The 26,271-nt window shown below is 39.9% G+C and overlaps 1 protein-coding gene across 2 annotated transcripts in view; it reads right to left on the bottom strand.

Moving 5' to 3' along the window:
- Positions 1-22,236: 22,236 nt before the first annotated feature.
- The window catches only part of Vps41 (VPS41 subunit of HOPS complex), a 157,379-nt gene continuing 153,344 nt past the window's right edge, over positions 22,237-26,271 (bottom strand). The window contains exons 26-29 of one of the 2 annotated variants that reach the window (XM_005319206.5): positions 25,511-25,610; positions 25,364-25,408; positions 23,775-23,854; positions 22,237-22,951 (exon numbers count right to left, since the gene is read on the bottom strand). In XM_005319206.5, the coding sequence (XP_005319263.1) occupies positions 22,871-22,951; positions 23,775-23,854; positions 25,364-25,408; positions 25,511-25,610 (306 nt within the window). In that variant the 3' untranslated portion in view covers positions 22,237-22,870. The remainder of the gene's footprint in view (positions 22,952-23,774; positions 23,855-25,363; positions 25,409-25,510; positions 25,611-26,271) is intronic. The other variant, XM_013355978.4, reaches the window with a different exon arrangement.

Genomic DNA, 26,271 nt, shown 5'->3' with positions numbered 1-26,271 from the left:
AAAATTTAAAAATGGACTTATATGTAATCTAACAATTCTATTTCTGGGTATAATACTCAAAAAGAACTTAAAGTTGGGCTGGGCGCAGGGGTGAATTTCTGTAATCCCAGTGGCTTGGGAGGCTGAGGAGGGAGGATTGAGAGTTCAAAGCCAGCCTCAGCAGAAGCAAGGTGTTGAGCAACTCAGTAAGACCCTGTCTCTAAATAAAATACAAAATAGGGCTGGGATGTGGCTCAGTGGTCAAGTGCTCCTAAGTTCAATCCCTAGTAACCCCCCCCACCCCCCGCCAAAAAAAGAGAAAGCCGAGTCTTGAACGGATGTTTGTACACTAGTGTTCATAGCATTATTCATAATAGCCCAAAGGTGGATAACCCAAGTATTCGATGGGAATAACATATATAAGATATAGGATTATATGAATATTATTCAGCCTCAAAAAGGAGGAAATACTGAGGCATGTCACAACATGGATGAACCCCAAGGTCATCAGGCTACATGAAATAAGTCATGAAAGACCAAAGAATGTATGAAACCACTTACATAAGATATCAAAGAAGTCAAATTCATGGAGACAAAAAGAATGATAGTTACTAGGGGATGGGAAGGGGGATGGACAGTATTGTTCAATGGGTACTAAGTTTTTATGAGATGAGAAAAAGGTTTGGGAGATAGATGGTGGCAATAGGTACATAAAAATGAATATATTTAAGAGAATTTTACACTTAAAACAATTGAAATGGCAAATTTATGTCATGTAAATTTTAATGCTCCTATGAGAAGGAATCAGAACAAACTGCTGTTTTTAACCAGCCTCGTGATTCAGTAGGGAAACACTCGTGGCTGCCTGAGCAATGAGCAAAGATCTAGTGATACTGCTACTGTTCTCAGTATACTGTCTTGCTGGAGTGACAGAGGGAAACTCAAGTGTTGGGATGACCAGGCTCTTGTCTAGGTATCTCCCAATCTAGCTGGGCAAACAGCTTCCCAAGAGACAGGCTGTTAGGAGGAGGGCAAGAGGTACAGCCCCAGACTTACCTGGATTCGGAACCTCGGCCTGCCCATCCCCAACTGGGTGACCTCAAGATGTATGACTTCAACCAAACATCACATGTATGATGGTTGAAGCTGGCTGTCTGTCGAGACCTTAGCTGGGGCTGTCCTTGGACCACCTTTACAAAGCCTCTGTGGCACATGGCCTGGGCTTTTTGGAGCATGGTGTGTGGATTCTAAAAGTGACCATCCTAATGGAATAAAGTGGACCTGCATGGTGTTTTTATAATCTAGCCTTGGTCACCTCTGCCACACTCTTGTGGTCAAGACAGTAATATTGTAAGGAAAGCATATGAGATATATTGTCACGGCTATTTACTAGTAATTCTTTTTTATTCCTCTACTATAAGTTCTTTTACCCAAATACTTGAAGGTAGAGAAAAGGGGTTTTCATATAGCACAAATTGTCCTAAGTATAACACTGCCCGCCATTTCTATTTTGTATGTTTCAATGAGCCTGTGTTCTATTTTTTTTTGGCTATCAATTGTGGGCATGTACACAAGAGGCAAACATCGCAAAAGGATAAAGCAACTTCAGATTTGTGTAGTTGGGACAGATAATTGGACCTTAGACACATCTTTACCTTCCCACATGCTGACACTGAAGACCTGCTGAGGATATTTTCCCCAAAACCAATGCATAATGTTCTTTTACCCAACAATCTTTTATCCATGATCAGCATTCTGGAATCGACGTTTTCTCCTCTCCACTTTTATCACACTGTCTGTACATATTTTAGTGCATTTTTTTCCAGAAAAATATGATTTTTGTTTATATTTTCTAATTTAAAAAAAAAGAGTATCATGCATCCTAGGCGAGTGCTCTACCTACCACTGGGCTACACCTCCAGCCCAAGGCCATTGTTTAGATCATGATCCTTTCTTTCTTTTTTTTGTAATATTTATTTTTTAGTTGTAGTTGGACATAATACCTTTATTTATATGTGTTGCTGAGGATCGAACCTAGGGCCTCCAATGGGCTAGGCAAGTACTCTACTGCTGAACCACAACCCCAGCCCCATCATCATCTTTTTCTGGCTGATTAAATTTTCTAGATTATCTTCATTAAAAGACTACATTAAAAAATGTGATTTCTACTTCCTGTTAATTTAGCTTAAAATTAAAAGTTAATCTTTAAATTATTGATCCCAGCTACTTTCCCAACATGCTAACACTGGTCCCAAAATGCACAGATTGAGAAAATAAAATCATGCTTTTTAAAAGGAAGCAAGCCAAGTTTTGCCGCCTTCTTAAAAAAGTACATCACCCACAAGCCTGATGATCTGGCAAGTGCGCAGCTTGAGCTAGCTCTGAGAAAACGCCTTAGAAGATTGATTCTAAAAGTGTATCTTGACCTTATTAAGACCACAAAGTCACAGGAGAACATGAAGACATCAATATAGTAATTGATAAGAGCATTTTTGGTGTCATTAAGAAATGTATCAACCAATGCCACTCCACACAGAGTTCTTTCCAGGTCTGGATGAACTTGAGATTGAACTGTTAAAAGAATTGGCAAGACGGTTTCATTTCTTAGTCAAGCAAAACATAGGGAACAGCTATCAATTAGAAGATATGTAGCCATAAGTGGTATTTACTTTCAAGGAGGAAAGGGTCCGGGACAACCTCTTTATTGCTAGAATAACACTGATAACTGTAAAAACCTTATTCTTCTACTGATCATCCTTTTAACATTTATATTATTTTTAGCTATTCAAATGTATAAACATATTCTTATAAAAACAATATAGGCAGAGACAAAACAAAATGAAACAATAAAACACCTTGTGGGCATGGTGGTGCACTTCTGTAATCCCAACAACTAAGGAGGCTGAGGCAGAAGGATTGCAAGTTCAATGCTAGCCTCAGCAATTTAGCAAGGCCTTAAGCAACTTAGTGAGATTCTGTCTCAAAAAAAAAAAATATGCTGGGCATATTGGGCATATGTCTCAGTGATAAAGCCCCCTGGCACCAAAAAACCAAACCAAACCAAACAACAACAAAACTCCTCTCTGTCCCAGTTCTTCCCCATTCCTGCTCTCCACCCCATGGTAACTTACCCACGTTATCTCTAAGCCTATATACTAGTCTGTGTACTTTTTGATTGCTTTATTTTATTGTACTTACCTGGGACCATTTTGCGTGTACTATTTTATAACTTGCTTATTTATACTTTACAGTGCCTTGGTTCATTATGGTACTTAGGGTGCTCTTCAGAATTTCATAGCTTTGCAGGTCTCTACTGATTGACATGTACAGTGACCATCATTGGTCATGCTTTTTATGCACAAGTGTGAGAACTTCTCTACAAGATATCTACAGGAAAAATTACTTGGATGAGGCATGCATATTTTTAATGTTAATTAATGTTACCGAATTACCTTCCAAAAAACTGTGACCAATTTACACCTCCAACCTACACTATAGAAATGTGTCTGTTCTCTGTTCCCCTGCCAACAGCCTTGGCATATTTTATTGCATTTCCGTAGGTATTAGTGAGATTGAGCTTTTTCTGTCATTTTGCCATTTGTTTTTGTTTTTCAGAGAATTGCCCATTTATTAGTTGGATTATTTGACTCACTTGCTCTTCCTTTTTTTAAAAAAATTATCTTAATTGCTTATATGCTGTAGATATTAAGAGATTTCTAAACTTCAGGAAGGCAGGAATCATGTCTTATTTCTATCCGTTTGGACTTACCACTATGCTAACTTATTTTTGTGGCCTTTACAAAACTAAAGACTAGTTTTGGTTATGCCTCAACTATGTGTGAGATTAAAAACTGACACCAAAGCAAAAGAGACATAATAACTACACTAAAAGTTGATGTCCTAGAAGGAATTAGCAATGTATAAAAATATCTGGTCATAAAGCAAAAAAGGTTTGGAGACATTTTTATTAGGAAACTGTCACATCATTTTTGTTGTTGTTGTTAGAAATGAAAGCAGGAAAAAAGGGGAGGGGGAACCACAAATGGTAGCTGTGTTAAAGGACAGACTTGCAGGTAGGTTTGCATCATCAGGAAGACTCTTGGATGAATGGGCTTGTGCCAACCAGAAGGGCATTCATTTTTAGTTATCATGACAACTCTATTCCAATACCAGTGTCAGCAGAAGTCTTAAATAGTTCTCCTATTTAACAGAGATCTTTGTTTTTCTCCTTACTCAGTAGACTGTTTCCATATTGCTCTCTGATTCAGGATCTAGTACTAGACCCCACCCTACCACCTGAGTACAACTTACCCCTTCCTCAAATTTACCTTCCTGCTGTCCTCACATCATGGTCTATCTCCCTTCCTGACCATTTCTCCTAATGCCCTCTTCCTTTGGCATCTCTAGACCCATAAGCCTTCTATATTCATTCATCTATTTTCTGTTTTTATAACAAAATATCTAAAGCTGGAACTTTCTAAAGGAAAGAGTCACAATTTTGGAGGTTGAAAGTCCAAGATTGGGAAGTTCCATTGGTTCAGCCTCTGGTGCGGTCCCCCTTGACTATGTCGCGATATGGTGGATGAGATCTTGGCATGACAGATCACAAAGTGAGGCAGGAAGCCCAAGTTATTCAGGGGTCATAACTCATATCCCTAGTTTTGGAAAACTGTCTTTTGTGCATGTCAGTATAGACACGTTCTCTGGTTTTATCTCCGTTACTTTACATTCAAGGAGAGAAGGCTAAGGATGTGATACAGCACTATTATAAAAACCTTTTCCTTTATGGGAACTCCTCGATGCATAAAAATAGATAATGGCCCAGCTTATACTAGTCAAACCTTCCAAAGATTTTGCTCACAATGGGAAATCATACACAAAACAGGAATCCCATGTAACCCCCAAGGACAGGCCATTGTTGAACGGGCCCATCAACATCTTAAAACCTATTTGCAAAAAACTAAAGAGGGGGAGATATACCAGAGTTGTCAGGGACCACATGCACTATTAAATATAACTCTATTCACTTTAAATTTCCTGCTCACTGATGCCGAAGGCCGCACAGCGGCCACAGCGTCACTTTTCCCCTCCCACCATACAAAAGGCACAGATAAGATGGAAGGATCTGGCTACAGGGAAGTGGCAACCCCCTGCTCCACTCTTGGCTAGAGTGAGAGGAGCTGTTTGCGTCTTCCCTCCAGGGACGGAAAATCCTATCTGGGTCCCGGACTGCTGTATGAGACCGGTGGACGAAAACTCGGGAAGGACCGACGACCCTGGGACTTCGGGCTCTGCCATTTTTGTTTCTCCAAAGGAGTGACAGAATGAGTTTTGCGGGACGGATCTTCCTTATAAAGGTCCTGTCATACAGGCCTGCAGACGGAGGGCTAGATCCCCCATCAGGTAATATCTATCAACATCTCTTTGGAACCCCCTGTGACTGTCAGGGAGGGAATTGGAATCAGGCCCCCAGTAGCTGGATCCAGACTGCCGATTGTGTAACCAGGGTAGCTTACCTCCAGGCTGAAGTTCATCAACAAATTGGAGGATTTCACCACCCTAAGTGGGTATATGTGAACAAACCAAAGATTAACTCCCCTGGTCCCGAAAAAACCCTCAGTAACTGCTCCACAACTTGCACTTATACTTCAGCATTTCATGTCTCCTGCTATGAGATGGCCTCAATTTGTGTATACAAGGGACAACAGCATTTTGAGGCCAGATTGACCAAGACTCGGTCAGAGAAGGAAGTGGGGGTGAGCTATCACTTTACTCCGTTTCTTTTTGGCCAAGGGGGAGTTGAATCTAAACTCCATTTGGCTGGGTGCCAGGGTGAGGTTGGTAAGTCCTCCTGTTGGCCCACTGCAGCCCCTACAGGGATCTCTGATGGGGGGTGGGGTGGGGGGGAACCTACTGATTCTGTTAAACATCTTCAAGTTATCAAGCTTTTGAAACCGCAGATCCCTGAGCTCGTATACCACCCCTTGGTGCTGCCTAAGTCACAGCTCCCGGATCTGGATGCTAACACGTTAGATATCTTAAGGACCACCTTTTCCTTGCTTATTGACTCCAATCCCACACTTGCTAAAGATTGCTGGCTCTGCATGACAACAGGGGCAGTTATGCCCATAGCGGTCCCTATTAATGTCACCATGCATAGAGATGATACTTGCCAGCCTGGATTACCTTTCAAGGTCCAGCCCATGGGTGTCTTTACAATATGCCTTCTGGGTGTGATGCAAAACAATACCTACAATGTGGATGTTGGAGTGACCTCCTTTGGGAACTGCTGGATGGTGAAGAATTATTCCTCACCCACTCCAGCCCTCTGTCCCCCTAATGGCACTGTTTTATGTGTGGGGGAAATTCTGCCTTCCCCCGACTCCCTGCAAATTGGACAGGTGTCTGCGTTCTCACCCTGCTCCTCCCTGACATAACTATTGTCCCTGGGGATGAGCCCCTGCCCATCCCCAGCCTAGACACTCTAGTGAGAGGACACAGGTGAGCTATACAGGCTCTACCGTTACTCGCCACACTGGGGATAACAGCTGCTGTGGGCACAGGCACAGCTGGACTGGGTACAGCAGTACATTCTTATTGCCGTCTATCTCAGCAGCTTATAGATAATGTGCAGACCCTGTCTGGCACTATTAGGGATCTATAAGACCAAATTGACTCTTTGGCAGAAGTGGTCCTCCAAAATAGGCAAGGCCTAGACTTACTGCCAATCAGGGGGGAATCTGTTTAGCCTTAGGAGAAAGGTGCTGTTTCTATGCCAATAAATCGGGCATAGTCCGCACTAAGATCAAACAGCTTCAGGAAGACCTAGAGAAAAGGAGAAGAGAATTATCTGAAAACCCGCTCTGGACTGGACTTAATGGGTTTCTACCATACCTCCTTCCTTTCTTGGGACCCTTGCTGGGTCTCCTTTTAATTGCCACTTTGGGACCTTGTATTGCAAACAGATTGATTCAATTCATTAAAGATCAAATTAACATCTTAGTCTCTAAGCCAATACAGGTCCATTATCAGTGCCTGGAGGCGGAAGAACCTGCCCATGAGGTGTACTTACGGCCCATCTGAAGATGAGATGTGATCCCTGAGGATGAAGCCAGCATTCAGGCCCCTGCATATGTGTGTTTGCTTTGTGTTTGAGTCCTTTTGTTGCCTTGCCACCATCGCCATAAAACCCTGTGCTTAGGGAAGCTCACTGGTTATAACTGTCCCATCAACAGAAACAATAAACGGGATCCGCAGTCATGCCCTGCTGGCCATAATATTCCACCTATCAATAAAAGCTGATCTTGTAGTTCCCAGTGACGGGCAACTTCCACGCTTGCACTGCAACCTAAGACAGGGGAATGGGGCCTCCCCAGAGACAGGTAAGCACTGTGAGGGCAGTGGACGACCTAAGACAGGGGCTACTTGATTCCCATTGACATGCAAAAAACAAAAAAGGGGGACTTGCTGGTAGCAGGCCTGTCCTGGCCCCTGGGGACTCAACCCCCAGTCCTTTGTTCTGCATGTCAATGTGGCCAGCTCACAAGGCCGTGATGCGGGCTTGCGGTTTCCTGTTTATCTGCCTCGAGCACATGTGTCTCACGGGAACATCTTGACCTGTTCGGAGCCTCCTGATAGGGGACGGTGGCGGTAACCCAAGGACGGCAGTTATTACTCTTCCCTCCTCGCTTTTGAGTGATTTCCCACAGCTGTTACAAAAGATATATAAGGGGAACAAATTTAGCAATAAAGCGCGCGCGCTTCCTCCTGGATGAAGAACCTTGGTGTCCTGTGTGTTTCTTAACCCCGCCGTCCCTCACCGAACTTGGCTCCTGTGGCCGGACGCAGCAGGTTTATTCACTTTCATGAGTACCAGTAGGGACCCCATGAGAACTACACTAATTCTTTCCAAGGGAAGCTCCTTTGTGATCTGATCATTTTGAAAAAGCCCCACCTCTGAACACATGAGACTTTGGAACATTTGAGATCCAAATATAATATATATTGGTATGACACATTTGGCTTCTGATTTAAACAATCTGACTTTTAAAAAAATAAAAAATAAATAAGAGAACTGGGCTAATGTGACTACTGACTCGATATTTGATATTAAGAATTATTATTTTAAATTTATGACAATAAAATTGTCTTTTCATGTCATGTACTTAAACATGCCATTTAAAGTTTAAATTTGCTTTAAAGTTATCTAAAATCTGGGCTGGGCATGGTGGCATATACATGTAATCCCAGCAGCTTGGGAGGCTGAGACTAGAGGATCACGATTTCAAAGCCAGCCTCAGCAAAAGCAAGGCACTAAGCAACTCAGTGAGACCCTGTCTCCAAATAAAATACAAAATAGTGTTGGGGATATGGCTCAGTGATCGAGTGCCCCCGAGTTCAATCCCTGGTACCTTTCATAAAAAAAGAAAAAAAAAATTATCTGGAATCTGAGAAGGAGGGGAAGGACAAAGAGGAAGAAAGATTGACTATCAAAGTTGGTTCATTATATACTATTTTTGTGTAGGTTTGGAATTTTCCATAATAAATTTTTTAAAAGATAGTTTATATGGGTCAATGTACTTTGAAGATTGCACTTTTGAAATTAGTTCTCCAAAAGCCAATGTTACTTCCCCCTCTCTCCTCCTCTCTGGCTTCTGTCACTGTCCATCCCTCTGGTGCTTCTTTCACTTCAAACTGGAAGCACTTTAATCCCCTGGTTCTCATCCTTCTTACTTGTGTCATGGGCTTAAAATGACTTCTCTGTCATGGCTTAGGGTTTATGGCCTTGATAACCAGAAAAATATTTGCCCTGGCAGGGTCTTGGGACCCTCATCCTCATCTCCTTCTCTAGCCTCATGGACAGTCTTGACCGAGCATAAACCAGGCTCACAGGATCTTTTCCCTTAGTCCTAAGACAGCAAAATCAATATTGCTTGCCCAGGAATTCTACTAGCAATATTAGCCTCAGTTGCTTTCTCAGTTCTCTTGCTGTGTCTGCCTCACAGATAGTGCATGTTTGTGTGACCCAAAGGGGAATGTCATTCTTTTAAAGGAAAACATTACTTTTGAACACAAAAACTATATCTTGGGATTTCTTGGGCTCACCCAAGGATCTTAGTTCATGTGTAGACCTGAATAAGGTCCATGTTTCTCCATCAGAAATAAGCAATATGTTTTTCTTTAACACATTTTTTTTTTAGTTTTTGCTATTTTATTCCTTTAAAAAATCATCACAAATTAGAAATTGGTAGACATGTGGAGATGTAGGGATGGGAGTGAGGGCAGAACTTTGTCTCATTTCTTGTATTTTACTAAATATGCTGTGTCACTAGCAATGACAGTTTTTAAAATGTCCCCCCATATTTCTTCCTCAATATGTTGAATTGTCTATTTATGAATTTTCTTAAGTGTGGCATCTCCAAAATATCTTCCATCTTCAGTGTCGGACTGAGCTGGGCAATAGTTCCTCTAGGGAAACCTAACTCATGTGTAAGCTGGACATCTTCCTATGAAGAATGTATCTTTGTCATGCCTCTGTTACCAGTGACTTCATGGGTGGGGAGTCCTCATGTTCTAATCCCTCTAAAATACTTTCTCCATGTCAACCAAAGGGATCTCCCCAGAACTGTCTAAACATCCCATTATTTGCCTAACATCGTCCAGTGACCAGCCACCCCTACCATTCTTTTTTGGGACTAAAGTCCATATGCCTCAAAAATGTCTGTTATGTCCTTCATGACTTGACCCTTTTATGTCTCCTACTTCGAATCTTATTCTTACCCAGTGTGACAAACATCTTCCTGTCTCACATAAGCCGCTTCTCTGTATTTCTGGTCCCATTCCTTTGGTAAATGACAGGCAATTGAATACTTGCTGAACGAAGGAATGAATAAATGGCTAATTTATATGTATCTTTTCAGAATTGGCTCAGGAAGTTTTCCCCAGCACATATCTGAGTTAGATGGTTTGTTTATTTGCTCCTTTAGCATTTGATGCATTACTGTTTTATAATGGTCTTGCTTGCTCCATGGTATATTTGCCTATTATCTCTCATCTCCACATTTGCCATTCTGTACCTTATTCTGTTGGACCTAGTAGTCTGCAAACTACATTTCCTAGGCTCCCTTGCCCACCAGGTACTTATTTTATCCTGACAATCAAAAATACTCTTGGGAGAGATCAGAAGACAGGAGAAATCTTCCAATGTCTGGCTCCAAACAGTGTGGCAGTTGCTAGCAGCTAGCTGTTACTTGCTGGTGGCTGCCTGTGTTGCTGTAGTGATAATAGGCAGGGGGGTGATGGCAGACTCCAGTGGCACCTTTTAGAACTTCCATCCCCAGTCAAGGCAATAAACCCAGAACTGAATGCAAATGTCATAGCAAAATGGCAGGTCATGTCTGATTCAGGGACTCAGCATTAGCTGCTTCTTATGTTTGGGTATCACCCCTTCTTCCTATTCTCTTCCCAGCTTCCTTTATTTCTTCCTTTGGAGCATTTGTCATGACTTGCCTGTTCTAAGTTTCCTGTTCAAAATACATAATGGGGCTTTCTCTTTAACTGGCCAGTGCCCACCTCAGCGATACTACTTAGTTTCTCAAAGGGAGGGACTGTCCTATTCGTCTTTTAATCCAACTGCCCAGCATAATACCTAGAACATAATAGTCTTGTCAATGTGAGGATGCAGAGAATGAAGAGGAATTCTTGAGACACTTTTTATCCCCTTGGTAAATATGTCTGTATGAATTAAGTGCGTTAAAAAATATATTCACTTTATCTTCCTCCCATTCCTGTCCCAGCCTCCTCCCCACTCTTAATCTCTGTGGTTTGGATGAGACTGATTCCTACCCAGTAACTCCGAGTATGTGGATATGAACCACACTGCTCCAATCACTATTAATATCAGGAATTTTCTGGAACTATTGGAAAAGGGACTTCTTTTCCTCTAAGCTATGCCTCAGATGGACTGTAAATGTGTTTCTTGAAAAAGCCTTTGTTCAAGTCTCTTGAGGTCAATATGTCTTTTCTATTCAGAAACTTCACTATTTGTTACTGAAAAATGAAGTTTCCATTATTTTTGTGGCCACAAAGAAAAATTATATTCATAAAACCTTAGCTGTGGATACTGCTTATGATCAGGCTGCTAAGGTTATTAAAGTCATTTTTCTATATTAAATGAATATAAGAAATTGTAGGCACTTTGGGGAAAAAACCTACAATCTAATATGTTTCATGTGATCTTGAAAAGAGTATCCTAACTATGTATTAAGGTTGCAACCTGGAATAGAGGGTCTTCAAAAGGTTACGTAGCAGAGAATCAAAGATATTTCAGATGGGACAGAGGTTGCTATTGAGGTGTAGGAAAGAAATCAAACCAAAAATCAAGCAATAATTTTGTTCCTCTGTGGGTCTTCTAAACTGTGCATCAAACAAAATGGCACCCCTTGGGAAACTGCCAATTTCATGAGTACTTTTTGGATGACTAAGAGGCCAAATCGTTCTTCCACTGTCTGGTTCTGCTCTAGATTTGATTAGCAAAATGGGAGGATTAGAAAGAACCAGTTCTTAGCAAAGTTATGTCCGTCTCCTTTTGGGAGGACTTAAATCCAGAAATGCATATTGAGAACCCACTGTGTGTAAATAACTTTGCTAGAAGATGAAGCACAGAATATTCTTTAGCTTTTATTCTTCATTTTGTTCCTATAACAGAATACAATGTCCATGTGGATTTGAAAAATTCAGTATGAAAATGTAGGGATTGGAGGGGTAAAAGTTACCATAGATCAGCTCCCATCTCCTGAGTCTGCCTCCTGAGCAAATCATTTCACCTCTTTGGGTCTTAGTTTTTATCTTTGTGAATAAGTGTAATAATGCTTGTCTCATGGGATTATTATAACAATGAGACAATAGGTGCAACTGGAAGAAGTGGTGAATGTGAAGAAGCATCCTAACTCTGCCATGAAGGTACTGCCTTGAATAAAAAAAATCATCAAAAGCAGGCAGAATACACCCAGCTCACTGTGGTACCATGGTCTCTAGGGTTGCTCTTTCCCTTCACAGTATATCAGTAAAACATTTATCAGGTCTTGAAAATGTGACAGACCATTTAGATGTGCCCTAAGGGATGGTCACACACACACACACCCCCTTTGTTAACAGGCCACTGGAGCAGATTGATACTATGATAATTGTGACATGCTGTGCCACTGAAATATGCAAGGTGCTAGGTGAGTTCAGTAAAGTGACAGAAAAATGCTGCTATATTGTGAACCTAGGAAAGCCTGAAAATGATCTTCTTAAAAAAAAGTGAGCTCCTAACATAACTGGTCTATCATCAAAAAGTCATAAAATATTCTTCTTTTCATGGTACATATGAAACTCCTTGACCTCCTCACTCTAAGACCAGTATTATCTCCTCCTCCTCCTCTTTTCTTTCCCTCATCATTTAACATCCCACAATGGGAATGGCATTCAACATGCTTGGCCCTTGAACAGAGAAGGGGAGACATGACAGTTGGCCCAGGATTAGGCTTCATGGAGGGTAACATTCCTCTCTGTCTTGCCTTCAGTTTCTAGATTTGGATTTGCATAAACTGGCACTGATGAAGTTAGCTCCACCATTATCCCACTAGTCAGTGAACACATACTCGAATGTCTTTTATATATATTCCCTGGGCACTGGGAATAGACAGAATTAATGATCTCTGGGAAATAACCATAGAGTGGGGTTGAAACTAATAAATTATTCCAGGGGTTCAAAAGTCTTTGGCAAAGTCCAGGTGGTAATGGATGCTCTTAATGGAGTGACTAGCCTTATCTGGAAAGGCAAAGAGGGCAACGTGGGAAGCAGTGTTTAAGCTGGAGGATGCATTAGAATTAGCTAGAAGACAGAGGGAATAGTCCCCTTTCCAACTTGTCATCACTTCTGCCACCATTCAAGCCCAGACTCTGTCCCTACTCATGGAGGACAGCAGCCCTTGCTTTTTAGCTTAAACTATTCACCACTGAGAAGCAGTACGTGAGAACACAGCTTAAAGCTCAGATATTGATGAATTGCTCATTCTTGTGGTAAAACTCCTCGGTTTATTTCTTTGTATTGGGCATAGTGGGTGACAAGCCTTCCAGGAAGTCAATCCTCTCCTCAGGGTGGGCGAGGGTCATGTATTCTCAGAGAGATGGAGTCCTGGCTTCACCAGAGTCCCAGAGAATGCTCAGGCACTACTCCATTATGTTAAACAGCTTTGTGTCACTATAATAAAATACTCCTCAGTATGGGCTACTTACAGAGAGAGACTTATTTTGGCTTATGGTTCTAGACAACTGAGTCCAAGATTGGGTAATTGCACTGGTTTTGGCCTTTGGTGAGGGTCCTGGATGTCAATGGTGGGGAGCATGTATTGGAGCAAATTGTTCACATCTCAAACCAGAGCATTAGAGAGACTGGGCCTTAATCCTGTTCATGGGCATGCCCCCTAATGACCTAAAGCCTCATCTCGTAAAGATGTCATCATCTACCTATGGAGACCAAACCTTTAACTCACGGACCTAAGGGAGACACTATCTATATTCAAACTATAGCATCCCTCTTTATTGAAATTCTAATTCAAGCTTAGTTTGAATTTTGGTGTTGTCACTTATAACTATTAGAGTAGGGCCCACCTGTAAGTCCTTATTGTACTGTAACTATGTCCTGACTATTACAAACATGTAATTGACTGAATGTTTGCTTTTTTTTTGTATAGTATACATTTGCAACCTGAATCTTAGCATAAACCATTTTAAAAACTGAAAGCAAAAAGAAAGTTTAAAAACCTATGTTAAAATGAACTTCAGGGTTGGGTTTGTGGCTCAGTGGTACAGAGATTTCCTACTATGGGTGAAGCACTGGGTTTGATCACCAGCACTACATAAAAATAAATAAATAAAATAAAGGTATTTTAACTAGAACTACAACTAAAATATATTTATTTATTTTAGGGTGCCATCATCTATATATTTTACTAAGTTCTAAGAGTCCTTCCAGATTTTTGGAGTTAGAAATCTATATTCTTAACCCTTTAATGTTGTTTAAATGAAATGACAGTAATGGCTATGTTTTAAATTACATTTTGGTGAGGAAGCCTAGAGACCACAAAATAAAAAAAATACAGGTAGTACCTGGAAAATGGATAAAGACAGCATTTTGGAAATATATCCAATGTGTGAATGAACTCAGGTGGCTCCTGGTCCATTGGGCAGAAAGTGGGTCTGTTCCTATTGCTTAAACAATCTATTGAAAGAATAGGAAATGACTGTGCTGTATTAGTTTGCTAGGCCTGCCATAAAGCATACAAACTGGGTGGCTTAAAAAATGTAAATGTGTATTCTAGGAATTTTGGAGGCTAGAAGTCCAAAGTCAAGATAAAGACAGATTTTATTTCTTCAGAGACCTCGCTGTTTGGTTTTCAGATGGCTGCCTTCTTCCTTAGTCCTCATAGTTCTTTCTTCTGTGTTAATGCATGTCTGCATACAACATTTTTATTCTTGTAAAGGTACCTATTAGAGTAGGGCCCACCCATAAGACCTTATTGTACTGTAATTACTTTATTTGAAAACCCCTTATCTAGATGTAGTCACATTTTGAAGTACTGGAGTTAGAACTTCAACATACAAGTTTTGGGGGAACACAATTTATCCATAACACCTGTAGGAACATATTCACTTTTTGTTTTAGAAAAATGATTCATTTTTCCTTTAGAAAAAAAAATCTTAGAGTTATGTGGCAACTTGGTTAAGAACTAGCAATTATTATAAACTGAAGACTACACATTAATATGTACATTATTTAGCATACATTAATATATACATTATATAATATTAATATACATTAATTAAAAAGAAAAGGAAGTTGCAAAGTGATCAGAGAGGATAGACAAGTGGGTCTTACTGAGGAAGATGGCAAAAAGAACCTTGTAGTAACAATGAGTTAATAAGCTGGCCAAAGATGTGGGTATCCAGACGCACAACAGATGGGCAGAGGATCTGAGTACAAAAATAACAGTATGAGAGTAACTGATTAATTTTGCTGTTTCTGATTAAACTTGCTATTTTCAGAGGGATTTAGAAATGTTTCCAGTGGGTAGGGGCCTTAGAGACCAACTACTTTTTGGGCTGCTCAGAGGTCAGTCTGCAGCAGCCTGACGGATGTTTATCAACCTTGGTTCAAACCAGCCCTCTCTTTATGGAGCTCAGACCTATAGGGGCATACTTAACTCTAGGTGGACATTTCTAGATGTTAGAAAGTTCTCTTATGCTGAACTTGCATCTTCCTTACTTTAATTTTCATCAATGAATCTCATTGGACTCCCGAAGCAATGTGAAACCTATCTTCCCTTTCCCCATTGTATACAACATAATTTTAAGCTTTACAAATTCAGTATGCCCCTCGGTTTTCATGACTGAAATATTGTACTAGTTCATTCACCTGTTTCTTACAGGAAATGGTTTCAAATTCTATCCTTTTCCTAGTTATTGTGTCAAAATTAGTTTTAAAAATGCCCTAACCTACATAGACATACATGGTTTCACTTGCAGAATGGAGAACACTTTTTTTTTTTTTTGGTATCGAGGATTGGACCCAGGGGTACTTAACCACTGCCACATTCCCAGTCCTTTTTTTTTTTTAATTTTGTGACAGGGTCTCACTAAATTGCTTAGGATCTTGCTAAATTGCTGAGGCTGGGTTTAAACTTAAAATTCTCCTGCTTCAGCCTCCTGAGTGGCTGAGATTACAGGCATATGCCGCCATGCCCAGCATTACATTTTACAAATAGGCAAAAGAGTCTATTAAAATGTGGCATTATATTTTTTTAAGCAGTCACTATGGTCCATATTTATGGTCAAATAAGAGCAGCAAGAGTAATAATTACTAAGCACTTGTATTAGTTTCCTAATGATAACAAATTACCCCAGAACTTAATAACTTAAAACAATAAGCATTATCTCAGTTTCTGAGGATCAGATATCTAGGAGAGACTTAAATTGATAATTCCACCTCATTCTTTCATGAGATTGCAGTAAAGTCGTAGCTGAGAATGCAGGCCCTGAAGGTTTTACTGGGACTGGAGGGTCACTTGTAAGATGACTGACATGGCTACAGGTGGGACTTTGATTCCTTACCAAGTGGGCCACTCCATTATGACCTGGTTCCAGCATGTTTTATTACCTAACATTGGGAGTGATACATTAATTATTCTGCCATATTTAATATTGGGGTAGATTTGGGGGCTGTGGGGACCATTTCAGGCAGATATTCATTAAGCATTTGCTACAGGCTTATTATTCTTCCTGTGCTGGTACTAGCTAAAGCATTCCCATGCAAGCTACCGTTATCATTCCATCTTACATTTAAGGCAAAGGATGCCTAGAAATGTTAAGTAACTTACTGAAAGTGTTGCTTAGTAAATGATAGAGCAGAGAATACTTCAGTGTAATTTCAGAGCAAGATGACCATTTTCTTACCTATGGCCTTTCCTTTTTACTAATCCGATATCCCCATTCCATTCTTGTGCAAGCAATGTTTTCAATATACTTGCAAATCTTTACATTTCACCTCTGTTGTATTGTTAAACATTATAAAGTAATTTCACTCTTGATTCTATTATTTGTGAATTCCTTTTATCTATATTCACATCATCTATAAATCTTCCCATTTGTGCATATGACTTGATGTGAACCAACCATGAAGAAATCGGGATGTATAGATGTGTCTATAAACCACACAATTAGAATAAAATCCTGGTGACAAAATGTATGTAGTTTTTGAACTAAAATTATTTTTAAAACTTAAGGTTAAATTTACACCTCCTCATCAAATTTTGTCAATATAGATATGAATATGTAATTGGATGTAGCTGCAGTCCTTTGATGTTCCTATACAGTTGGCTCAAAGCTTTTGTTCTTATCCTTGTGCTTCAGGAAGATTGGTCTCTCAACATTTCTGAAAATTTCAAGATTTTTATATTCTTTCTGACACTGTAGGTCTGAGCACCTGTTTCTACTCAACTCCAGCTCCTGCCTCTTGCTGCTGCTGTTCACTCCTTTTTGCTCTTTAGAGTCTAGGAGTGGAACACACCTCCTCAGTTTCCTCTAAAAACTACTTGCATATTGATACTATTTTTATATCAGATTTTGTTAAACATTTGAGGGGACATGTAAGGATTTAGCATCAATGCAGTAAGAACTTGAATATTAACCTATCTTTTCTTAAAAAGTCCTTTGATCACCCAGGTTGGTTGGTTAACTCTTTCCCTAAAACCCTCACTTCTCAATTCCTCTCTGGGTGAATCTTATCTGAAGCCTCAGTACATCTCCTCTGCTTAGCAGCGTGGGATCTGAAAAGGTTTTGCTTCCTCTCCTCCTTCAGCTTCCATCTCTGTGTGTCCCACCAGTCTTCATAAGGAAGAAACAAGTAGGTTTTAGTTTGAAGAAACATTGTTTTCCTCATTCTGTTACACCAATAGTGTGCTACAAGTCAGAGGGGGTGACATACTTCCTGGGTTGGGACAGTCCTGGTTTCACCTGTTCGCTTGGAGTAATCTTTCATAGTGCTCCCTACTATGGTTTAGATGAGGTATCCCTCAAAAGCTCATGTGTGAGAAAATGCAATAAAGTTTGGAGCTGAAAAGTTTGGGTTATTGGGGTTATAACTTAATCAATACGTTAATCACCTGACAGGGATTAACTAGGTGGTAACTATAGGCAAGCAAAGTGATTGGAGGAGGTGGGTCATTGAGGGGTGTGCCTTTGTATAAATATTTTGTCCCTGATGAGGGAAATCTCTTTGCTTCCTGGTTGCCATGTTCTGAGCTGCTTTCCTCCTTCATGCCCTTCCGCCATGATGTCCTGCCTTACCTCGGGCCTCGAGCAATGCAATCAGCGGTCTAGGGACTGAGACCTCTGAAACTGTGAGCCTCAACCTCTGAAACTGTGAGCCTCAAAATAAACTTTTCCTCTTCTAAAATTGTTCTGTTTGTCCCAGCAGCTAAAAAGCTGATTAAAATACCCCTTTACCTTTCAAAATGCTCTGGCTTACACCACAAATCATGATTACTCTAGGCAAGCAAACATACATGTGACCTTGAAAATGTATCATAGACATGTCAATATCAAAGCAAAAGGGAAGACAAGACAGCAGTTGGAATAACTGGGTACAAATTTAGATTTTTTTGGGGGGGAAAAATGACTTTAGCTTACTCATTTGGATATACTGACCTGCAGGGAACTGGTCTATTCTGGTTCCTTTACTGTCTTGAGCTAAGGCCCTGACCAATATGTCTGGGGTTTTGGCAGTGAATAAAGAGGTTCACTTTGAGACAGCCACAACATGGAGCAGAAACCAAGGATAGCAGACACACCTGTCTATCAGGTATCAGCAAAGATAAACATAATTGCTACCCAAACAATCAGGAGCTACTTCACCTCTCTCTTCCTGCCATGACATTCCCAACACTTATTCCCAAGGAAAGAACCCTGCACCCAGAGGGAGAGTAAAGCCTTCTCAGTCTGCTAAGGGAAGTTCAATGATGCCCTTTCTCTATCATATCTCTGGGAATTCTGAGGTTTTTTTTTTTTTTTTTTTTGAGAAACAATTTGAGGGGACAAACCATTTAGAGAGAATACCCATCACATAAATAGCTTTATTGTTCTATAGTACTGGGAGGTTGGAGTGTGAACTTTAGTCAGGCAGAATATACTGGGGAAGAAGACTTGGAGATGTGAAGACCTTACCTTGCACTGTGAAGCCTAGGTGGGCTTTAAATTGAAGAGGAGCTGGGAGAACAGAATTGAAGACACAGGAGAAATAGGTTAAGAGATTTTAAGCACTAAGAATAGCAAAATATCTGGAATCTTTATTTTTTTAAACTTATTTTAAGAGAGAAACATAATACTTTATTTTTTATGGTGCTGAGGATAGAACCTAGTGCCTCACACATGCTAGGCAAATGCTCTACCACGGAGCTACAGCCCCAGTCCAATACTTGGGATCTTGAAAGGATCATTCACTGACAGATGGGGTGGTTCTGGATGAGTTGAGCGTTCGAATAAATTGTGCCATTACAAATGAAAGCATGTAAGACCTTTTTGTTATGGGCAGTGAGATTCAAAAGGGAGGAATAGAACAGGGAGATAGAAATGACTGCAGATGAGAACATCTACCAGGAGGGCCACAATGACGTTACATCATTCATGTTATAGAATGTTATATATAAAAATATATACACCTATTTACATACATCAATATCTATCCATCAGGTAAATACTAAGCTTCCCTTCATTCAACAAAGATTCCAAGTCTTTTGAGTCATTCTACCACGGGCTACAGATAGAGATGAACAAGATCCATTCCATGGAAGTGGCAGTAACCTTCATGGTTTACTACCTCAATGCAGTGACAATATTTTAATTTCACAACTTCCATCTGGGTGAACATGAAGGAGAGCCTGAGTGATGGCTAATTCTGGGAGACGTGCTCTTTTAGGTTCCTTTTCTTTCCTGTTACTCTTCCTAATATTACATCACTCCTACTCACTCCCAGACTTACAATGCATGAGAAAAGAGAAAGGACTTTAATCCAGATTTGGTAACTTGGCATTTTGCTTAACAGTTCAAGGATCAGAAGTGAAAGTTACAGTTTAGTATCAAAATTCCTGGGAATTTTAATAGTGTGAGTGTTGATCATAGAAACTAGAACAGACTCTTACAGAAATGTCTCTCACAAAGTGGCACATGCCTGTAATCCCAGCAGCTCGGGAAGCTGAGACAGGACTGTGAGTTCAAAGCCAGCCTCAGCAACAGCAAGGCACTAAGCAACTCAATGAGACCCGGTCTCTAAATAAAATACAAAACAGGGCTGGGGATGTGGCTCAATGGTCGAGTATCCGAAAGTTCAATCCCAATACCAAAAAAAAAAAAAAAAAGAAATCTCCCCACACCTAGCTATATACATAATATCCTTTAATGTTACTGAGATAGAGCTTCAGAAGAAACTGAGAAGTGAGTGTATTTTTATTTACAGTGTTTACTTCACAAGGAAGATTTACCCTGCTGGGTGCAACTCTGCAATAGAGATGAGACACCGGACTCTGGAAGGTCCAGTTCTTCGAGGTGGCTTGGTTGCATCTTTATGAAATCTTTCCTAGTTTGTTTCTTTAGCCCCATCAATGCTTCTGTAAGCCATTGGACACTTCATAATCAGTCACTCTTTATAGTATGGTAAGTTTTACTTTCTATACAATGATCAAAACAGATCAAATGAGTATTTAAAAAACAACAAAAAAATATAAACCAACCAACCAACTGGGGGTCAACTATGCAGTGGCTGGTTAAGGTCAGGCACCACAAGGGCAAGCTGCCTGGATCCCAGCTGCAACCAGCTATTCAATCTGAACAAGTTGTTTCACCTTCCTGGGCTTAGTTTTCTAATAGATAAAACAACAGTGATAGAACCCTTACCTCAGAGGGTCTCAGAATGTTTTAAACAAAATGACATATGCATAGTGCTTTTTTTGTAATTTTTTTTTAGGTGTAGTCGGACACAGTACCATTATTTTATTTCTTTATTTTTATGTGGTGCAGAGGATCAAACCCAGCGCCCTGCACGTGCTAGGCGAGCACTCTACCACTGAGCCACAACCCAGCCCCTGCAAAGTGCTTTTAACAGTGCCTGGCACATATTCAATCAATATTTGTCTTTATATCAAAATATTCTGCTTAACACTATTAAAAATGACCAAATTAACTAAAAATTTACTGAGAATTTCAAGGATGAACATCAACTAACTGACAATTCTGGTTAAAAACAAAAGCAAAATAAAGATATCACAAAATAACTTTGAAATTGGCAGTTTCACACTCAGAACAGCTTTCTTTAAGGAGAAGATCCAAAATGCACACCCTGCACAGCATTTCTCATCAAGGTTCGCTTTTGCATTAAATCCATTTTAAATTGGGCTACTCATGCATGAAAAAAGTTAATTGACTAGCATTCTGATTATTTTGCTGTATTTAAATGATTAAAAGTAAGGTTCGGATGTCCTTTAGTATAACCATAGGGCATAATTTCTTTTTCATATGGAAAGTGATTCCAAGGAGGAGGAGTTAGTGCAATTAACAATAAAACCTATTTTGTTTTGGAATTTTCTGATGTTTCAGTTATTTCTGAATGAACATATTTTATTATTTTCCTCTTTAATCAGTTATTCAAAATAAACAGTTTGGTAATTATCTCCTTTTTTTGTACCTACAGTTTCATGTTCAAATGGAGTTACTAATTAGTACAATTTTCCCCAGAAGCAAAATGATTTATTGAAATCAACAAATCCTGTTGATGGTTTTGTTATAGAACTTTGCTGGAATGAGCCTGCTGAAATCATAAATAAGGGGTTAATAAAAATTTAACATGCTAAATCTTTACATTAAATAAGTAATTTGAAAACAATAAATTAGGCTTATAGGTTTTTTGTTTTGTAAAGGATGGGTTTCTCTGGTAAAAACAAACACTGGAAACTCACAGTGTAGCAGAAAGAATGCTAGATTTGAAATACGGTATAATACTAAGAAGGCTGAGAGATACATTCAAAAACAACAAACTTAACAATTCTAAATATTTATGACTAACAAATAAATTTGCTGTCTACAAGGGGATTTTAAGTCCAGCAATGAAGAGTTGCACTGTGTTCTCAGAACCTGGCCTAGGATTTCTTGAAGGGATGGGGAGGCCTGTCTGAAGTCAGGGAGTCTGCTGCAACCTTGGCAACATCTGTGTTCTGGTTTTCTCCTGTAACCTGGAGATGCCATGAGAAGTGGGCAAGATATCACTCATGATAATGGCCAGGTAAAGTTTGGATGTCTGCAGATGATCAGTATCCATCAGTACCCATCTTACCACCAAAATGATGAAAGCAGATGTATCCATATAACAAGACAATAACTATAACACACAATGACAAGTTTGAATTCTCTCCATTATATTCTTTGTTCTTTGAGGAGGATCCATGGAAGGCTTTGAAAAGGAATGTCATAATTATGCCCATCCTCTGGTATTAGACCAATACTATTTCTCCTGAGACTCCTTCCCTGGTTTGGACAGGGTCACTCCTTTCCTCCCTACTAGAAAAAACTAATCACAATCCCTGAGATAATAAGATGCTGAACCTCTCTTCTGTTCTTTACCAAGGTGCTTGACTTCTCAATTGCAGTTCAATCCAGTAAAAATGAGTCTTTCACAATGAAAAACACGTAACATTTATTCAGTCAACAAATGCTGAGTGACTGAAAGAGCCAGATACTCTAATAGTTGTAAGAACACACAGAACATGTGATTAGTTAACATAAAGCTGCAGGACATTAGCCTGCTGATGATATTCCCAGATGTCAATGAATGAATGACAGTTTGCACAATGTTTCATTAAACGCTTATTAGGACAATAACTACAGTTGATGACATAAAGAAAGCCAACCCTAGAATGCAGTAACTGTTGCCAGCAAAGCATGTGGAAATGAGGTCCAAGTTGTGGGTAGGAGTTTGCTGGATAATCACAGTTGGCAATGTTCTCTGATAGCTGGGGCAATTCTCAGTAGTCCACTTTATGGTTGAACAGTATTACTACGTTCTAAAACATTCATTTCTACCTTTGAGACTTACATTTTCATTGTTAAACAATGAGCCAAACAAATGACGAAATAATGACTATGAACCCAACTTCTTTATCAACTACAAAGAAAAATCTCTAGAAGACGGGCATGGATGTAGAAACTGTTATACACATAAATAAATCTCATCACTGGTGCTAACACACACTTGTTTCAAGAACAGTATTAAAAAGAGCAGCAAGAAGAGACAAGCAGAGCTGTGCTATTTTTTCATCTCCAAAATTGCACTTCCTGGTCCACGGTTCTTTGCGCTGCAGATGTTGCAGTATTGTGTAGGAGAGTTCTAAAAATATAATTAAAAAGCAGATTAAAAAATCTTCTCTAGACTTTCATGTTCAAAAAATATTATAGTAGCATTAGTAGGAGATAGACAGGAAGAGATGAAATGTCACTTCTTTCTCTGGAGATTATTTCTGGTTTACATAGGATTCACCCTGTTATCCCACAGCAGAATGTGGGGTAAAGGTGGCCTGGGGGACATGATGTGATAAAGGATAATGGTATCACAGCATACAACTCGGGCTAAGAAAAGTCCTAGGAGATACTTAATTTTTTACTGCACAGCTCTATAATTCTGAGCAGTCAGATTTTAGCTGAATGTATTAATTAGGGATGTTTTTATAATGTTTACTGCAATCTTCTATACATTTTAAAAATAGATAATTTATGTCCCCTGGTATCTGAGAGTTTGGTTCTAGAATCCCATTCAGACACCAAATCCTACACACATGCTCAAGCCCCTCATGTAAAATAGCACAGTACTTGCATATGACTTAATGTAGATTACTTATAATATCTAATAACATGTAAATGATATATAAATGGTTATTCCAGTGTGGTGTTCAAGGAATAATGACCATAAAATCTGCACACCTTCGGCATGGGTGCAATTACCGACCCGATACCCCCCCCCACCCCCCGCCAAATATTTCTGATCTGTGGTTAGTTGAATCCATGAATGCAGAACCCATGTATACACAGGCCTGACTCTGTATTATGATTTTAAAAAACCAACAAAGCCATCAGGATGACAGGTTGTGATTCTGAGCACATCCCCTGATCCCATCAATAGCTCTTTAGAGAATAGTTGCCGAGCTGCCACTCACCATGCTAGGGACAGGCAAGCACTCTTTGTGGAACATGTGCCGGCAATGGAAGACTACCACACTGAAGGGCTTTGCTGCATCTGGGGCAGAAGAAACAATTCGGTGCAACAAACAGACCAGGAAATTATTAAACCAAGCCTTATAAGTTCAGCTGTAGTTTTTCATCAACAGACTGCCTCTGGAGGATGGCTTATTGACAAAGTGTTCCTGAGGAGTGGTGTGCCCCAATGCAATGCATGAATTATAATCATGCTGCTATGTGATTCATGGTTACTTGCTTGGCTTCTGTATCAGATACCAAAACTATAAATGGAACAATTTCATAGCAAATGCAGCAATATTTATTATAAAAACTAGAATCAGCACGTCTTTGTGCCTGTGTGTGCCCAAACCCTCCCAGCATTCCAACACCTGCATAATTTGGTGCGCCACACACTGAAGTCAGGTTTGTGATTTTACTGAAATGCTTTCCTAGTTGACCTGTGGCCAAGATCCCTCCCCAGTGTCAGAGGCAGACTGGGTTAGAACATCCCATGACTGTGACCCTGGGTTTTACTGCACTCCTTTTTGGGCACATCCATTCTCCTGTTCCTGCTCAGTGTGGCCGTCTTGTTTCTAGTAAGATTTACAGCCCTTAGCAGATGGAATCGGGAATTGAACTGTACAGTATGGGGTGTTGAGGCTGCTTTGTTGAAATGGTGCCTAAAACACTATCAAAGCTCACTTCTTCCCCTAAGCCCATTGCAAGTTTTAGCAGAAGCATTTAAAAATCCAAACCTGCTTCCTCTAAAAAAGAACCTAGGTGAATTGACTTCTCATGCTACTGCTCTGTTAAATAATCCCTTAATGCTAAGTAAATGTGAGGTCAACTACATCTTTAGGACATTTCCATGAAGTATTTTTTAGAATCCTGACAACCATGCTTTAATTTCTACCTTCAAATTAAGTGATTTTCCTTTTCTCAAGTCGTAATGATCCTTAAGTAAGGGGTTTCTTATTATACATGAAGATATGTAATAGAAACCTAAATATATACAAAACCAAGAAAAGGAAATAAGCAAAAGCTTATACCTTTTTAAAAAGTCACAGTTCCAATCAGATATTATGTTTCCACTGAAATGTGAAATAACTTGGAGATACACATCAGAGAAAAAAACTAAGGGAAATCTACCTATAAATTGTTTGCAGAGATACATGGTTCTTCCACCTTGGAATTTAAAATATGGATTTTTAATTTGGTCTGATTTAACTCTAGAACAGTAGTTCTCAAAGAAGAGCCCCTCAATCAGCCGCACTGATATTACCTGGGAGCTTGTCAGAACGTTCTCAGCCCCTAGGCTGGCACTGTGGGTTCTCCCCAGGCTGCCAGCTGATTGATGCTGGTGTACCCTAGAACTCAGGAACATTAGCTGTGCAGATGGCAACACCAGCATTCAACTAAGTTGGGCTGTGGGCTAAAATGCTTTCCTAAACTGGATTATTATGAGTCATATAATTTTATAAACAGTAATTACCTAACTTCAACATTTTAATTCCATTTATCATTAATACACATTTGGGAAATTTGTCTTCCCTCCCAACCACCTTACCAGTAGGAAGGATGGGGGAAAGGCACGACTCACAGATATTCTCCTCTGTAAAAAAACACACAGAATTTGGATTATGCACTATTTATCTCTGCTGGGCTTCCAAAAGCCGGGCATACAGTTCCATATGATTGTTTCAACTTTACCCACCATCAACCAGAACACCTTTCATTTGAGTTCGGTGCATTTTCTTCAGTAAGGACAAGGAGTCGGCTACGAGAATCTTCTTGCAGCCTTCACGAAGCAGAATCTAATGTACACATTTAAAAAGAAAAGCCATCTTAAATAGATTCAAATGTTGTGTGTGAGGGGTGGAATGTCTTATTAGGGTTCAGGAAATTCATGTGCCTCAAATACTCCAAAGAGGTACTTACTGGTTCTCCTGTCCTTAGTACCCTCTTTCCTCCAAACTACTGCTATATGGAGCTCTGTGGCTGTGATCCATAAATCAGACATTACTGGCTGCTGCTCCCCACCCCCTAGTTTTTCCCCTCCTCCCCTAGAAAGGGTCTCACTAAGTTGCCCAAATTGGCCTGAAACTTGTGATCCTCTGACTCAAGTCTCCAGAGTGGTTGGGATTACTACAGGCATGTATACCACCAACCCCTGGCTCCTGTAGCATTTTTAAAATCAACTACACATTCCAAAGTCTGGCAAAGAAGGCCCTGTATTAACAAATCCTAATGTTATCTTATAAGGCTTCTTCATGCAGATTCTCTGGCACTCTAGCCCCTACATGACTTGCTCCTTCCATCTTCAGATCTTTACCCCAAATGGTAAACCTGTTATTCCAAAATTATATACTTCATAAATCCATCTATTCACTCACAAAGGTGTACTGAGTTCCTATCATAAGGCACTGGATGTGGATAATATGCCAATCAGAAGCAGGTGACTTTATGTGGCTGTGG

Source organism: Ictidomys tridecemlineatus, chromosome 2 (assembly GCF_052094955.1).
Source record: "Ictidomys tridecemlineatus isolate mIctTri1 chromosome 2, mIctTri1.hap1, whole genome shotgun sequence".
Taxonomy (NCBI): Eukaryota; Metazoa; Chordata; class Mammalia; order Rodentia; family Sciuridae; genus Ictidomys; species Ictidomys tridecemlineatus.
The sequence above is the reverse complement of the archived record's forward strand: the minus strand, read 5'-3'. Positions and strand labels throughout refer to the sequence as shown.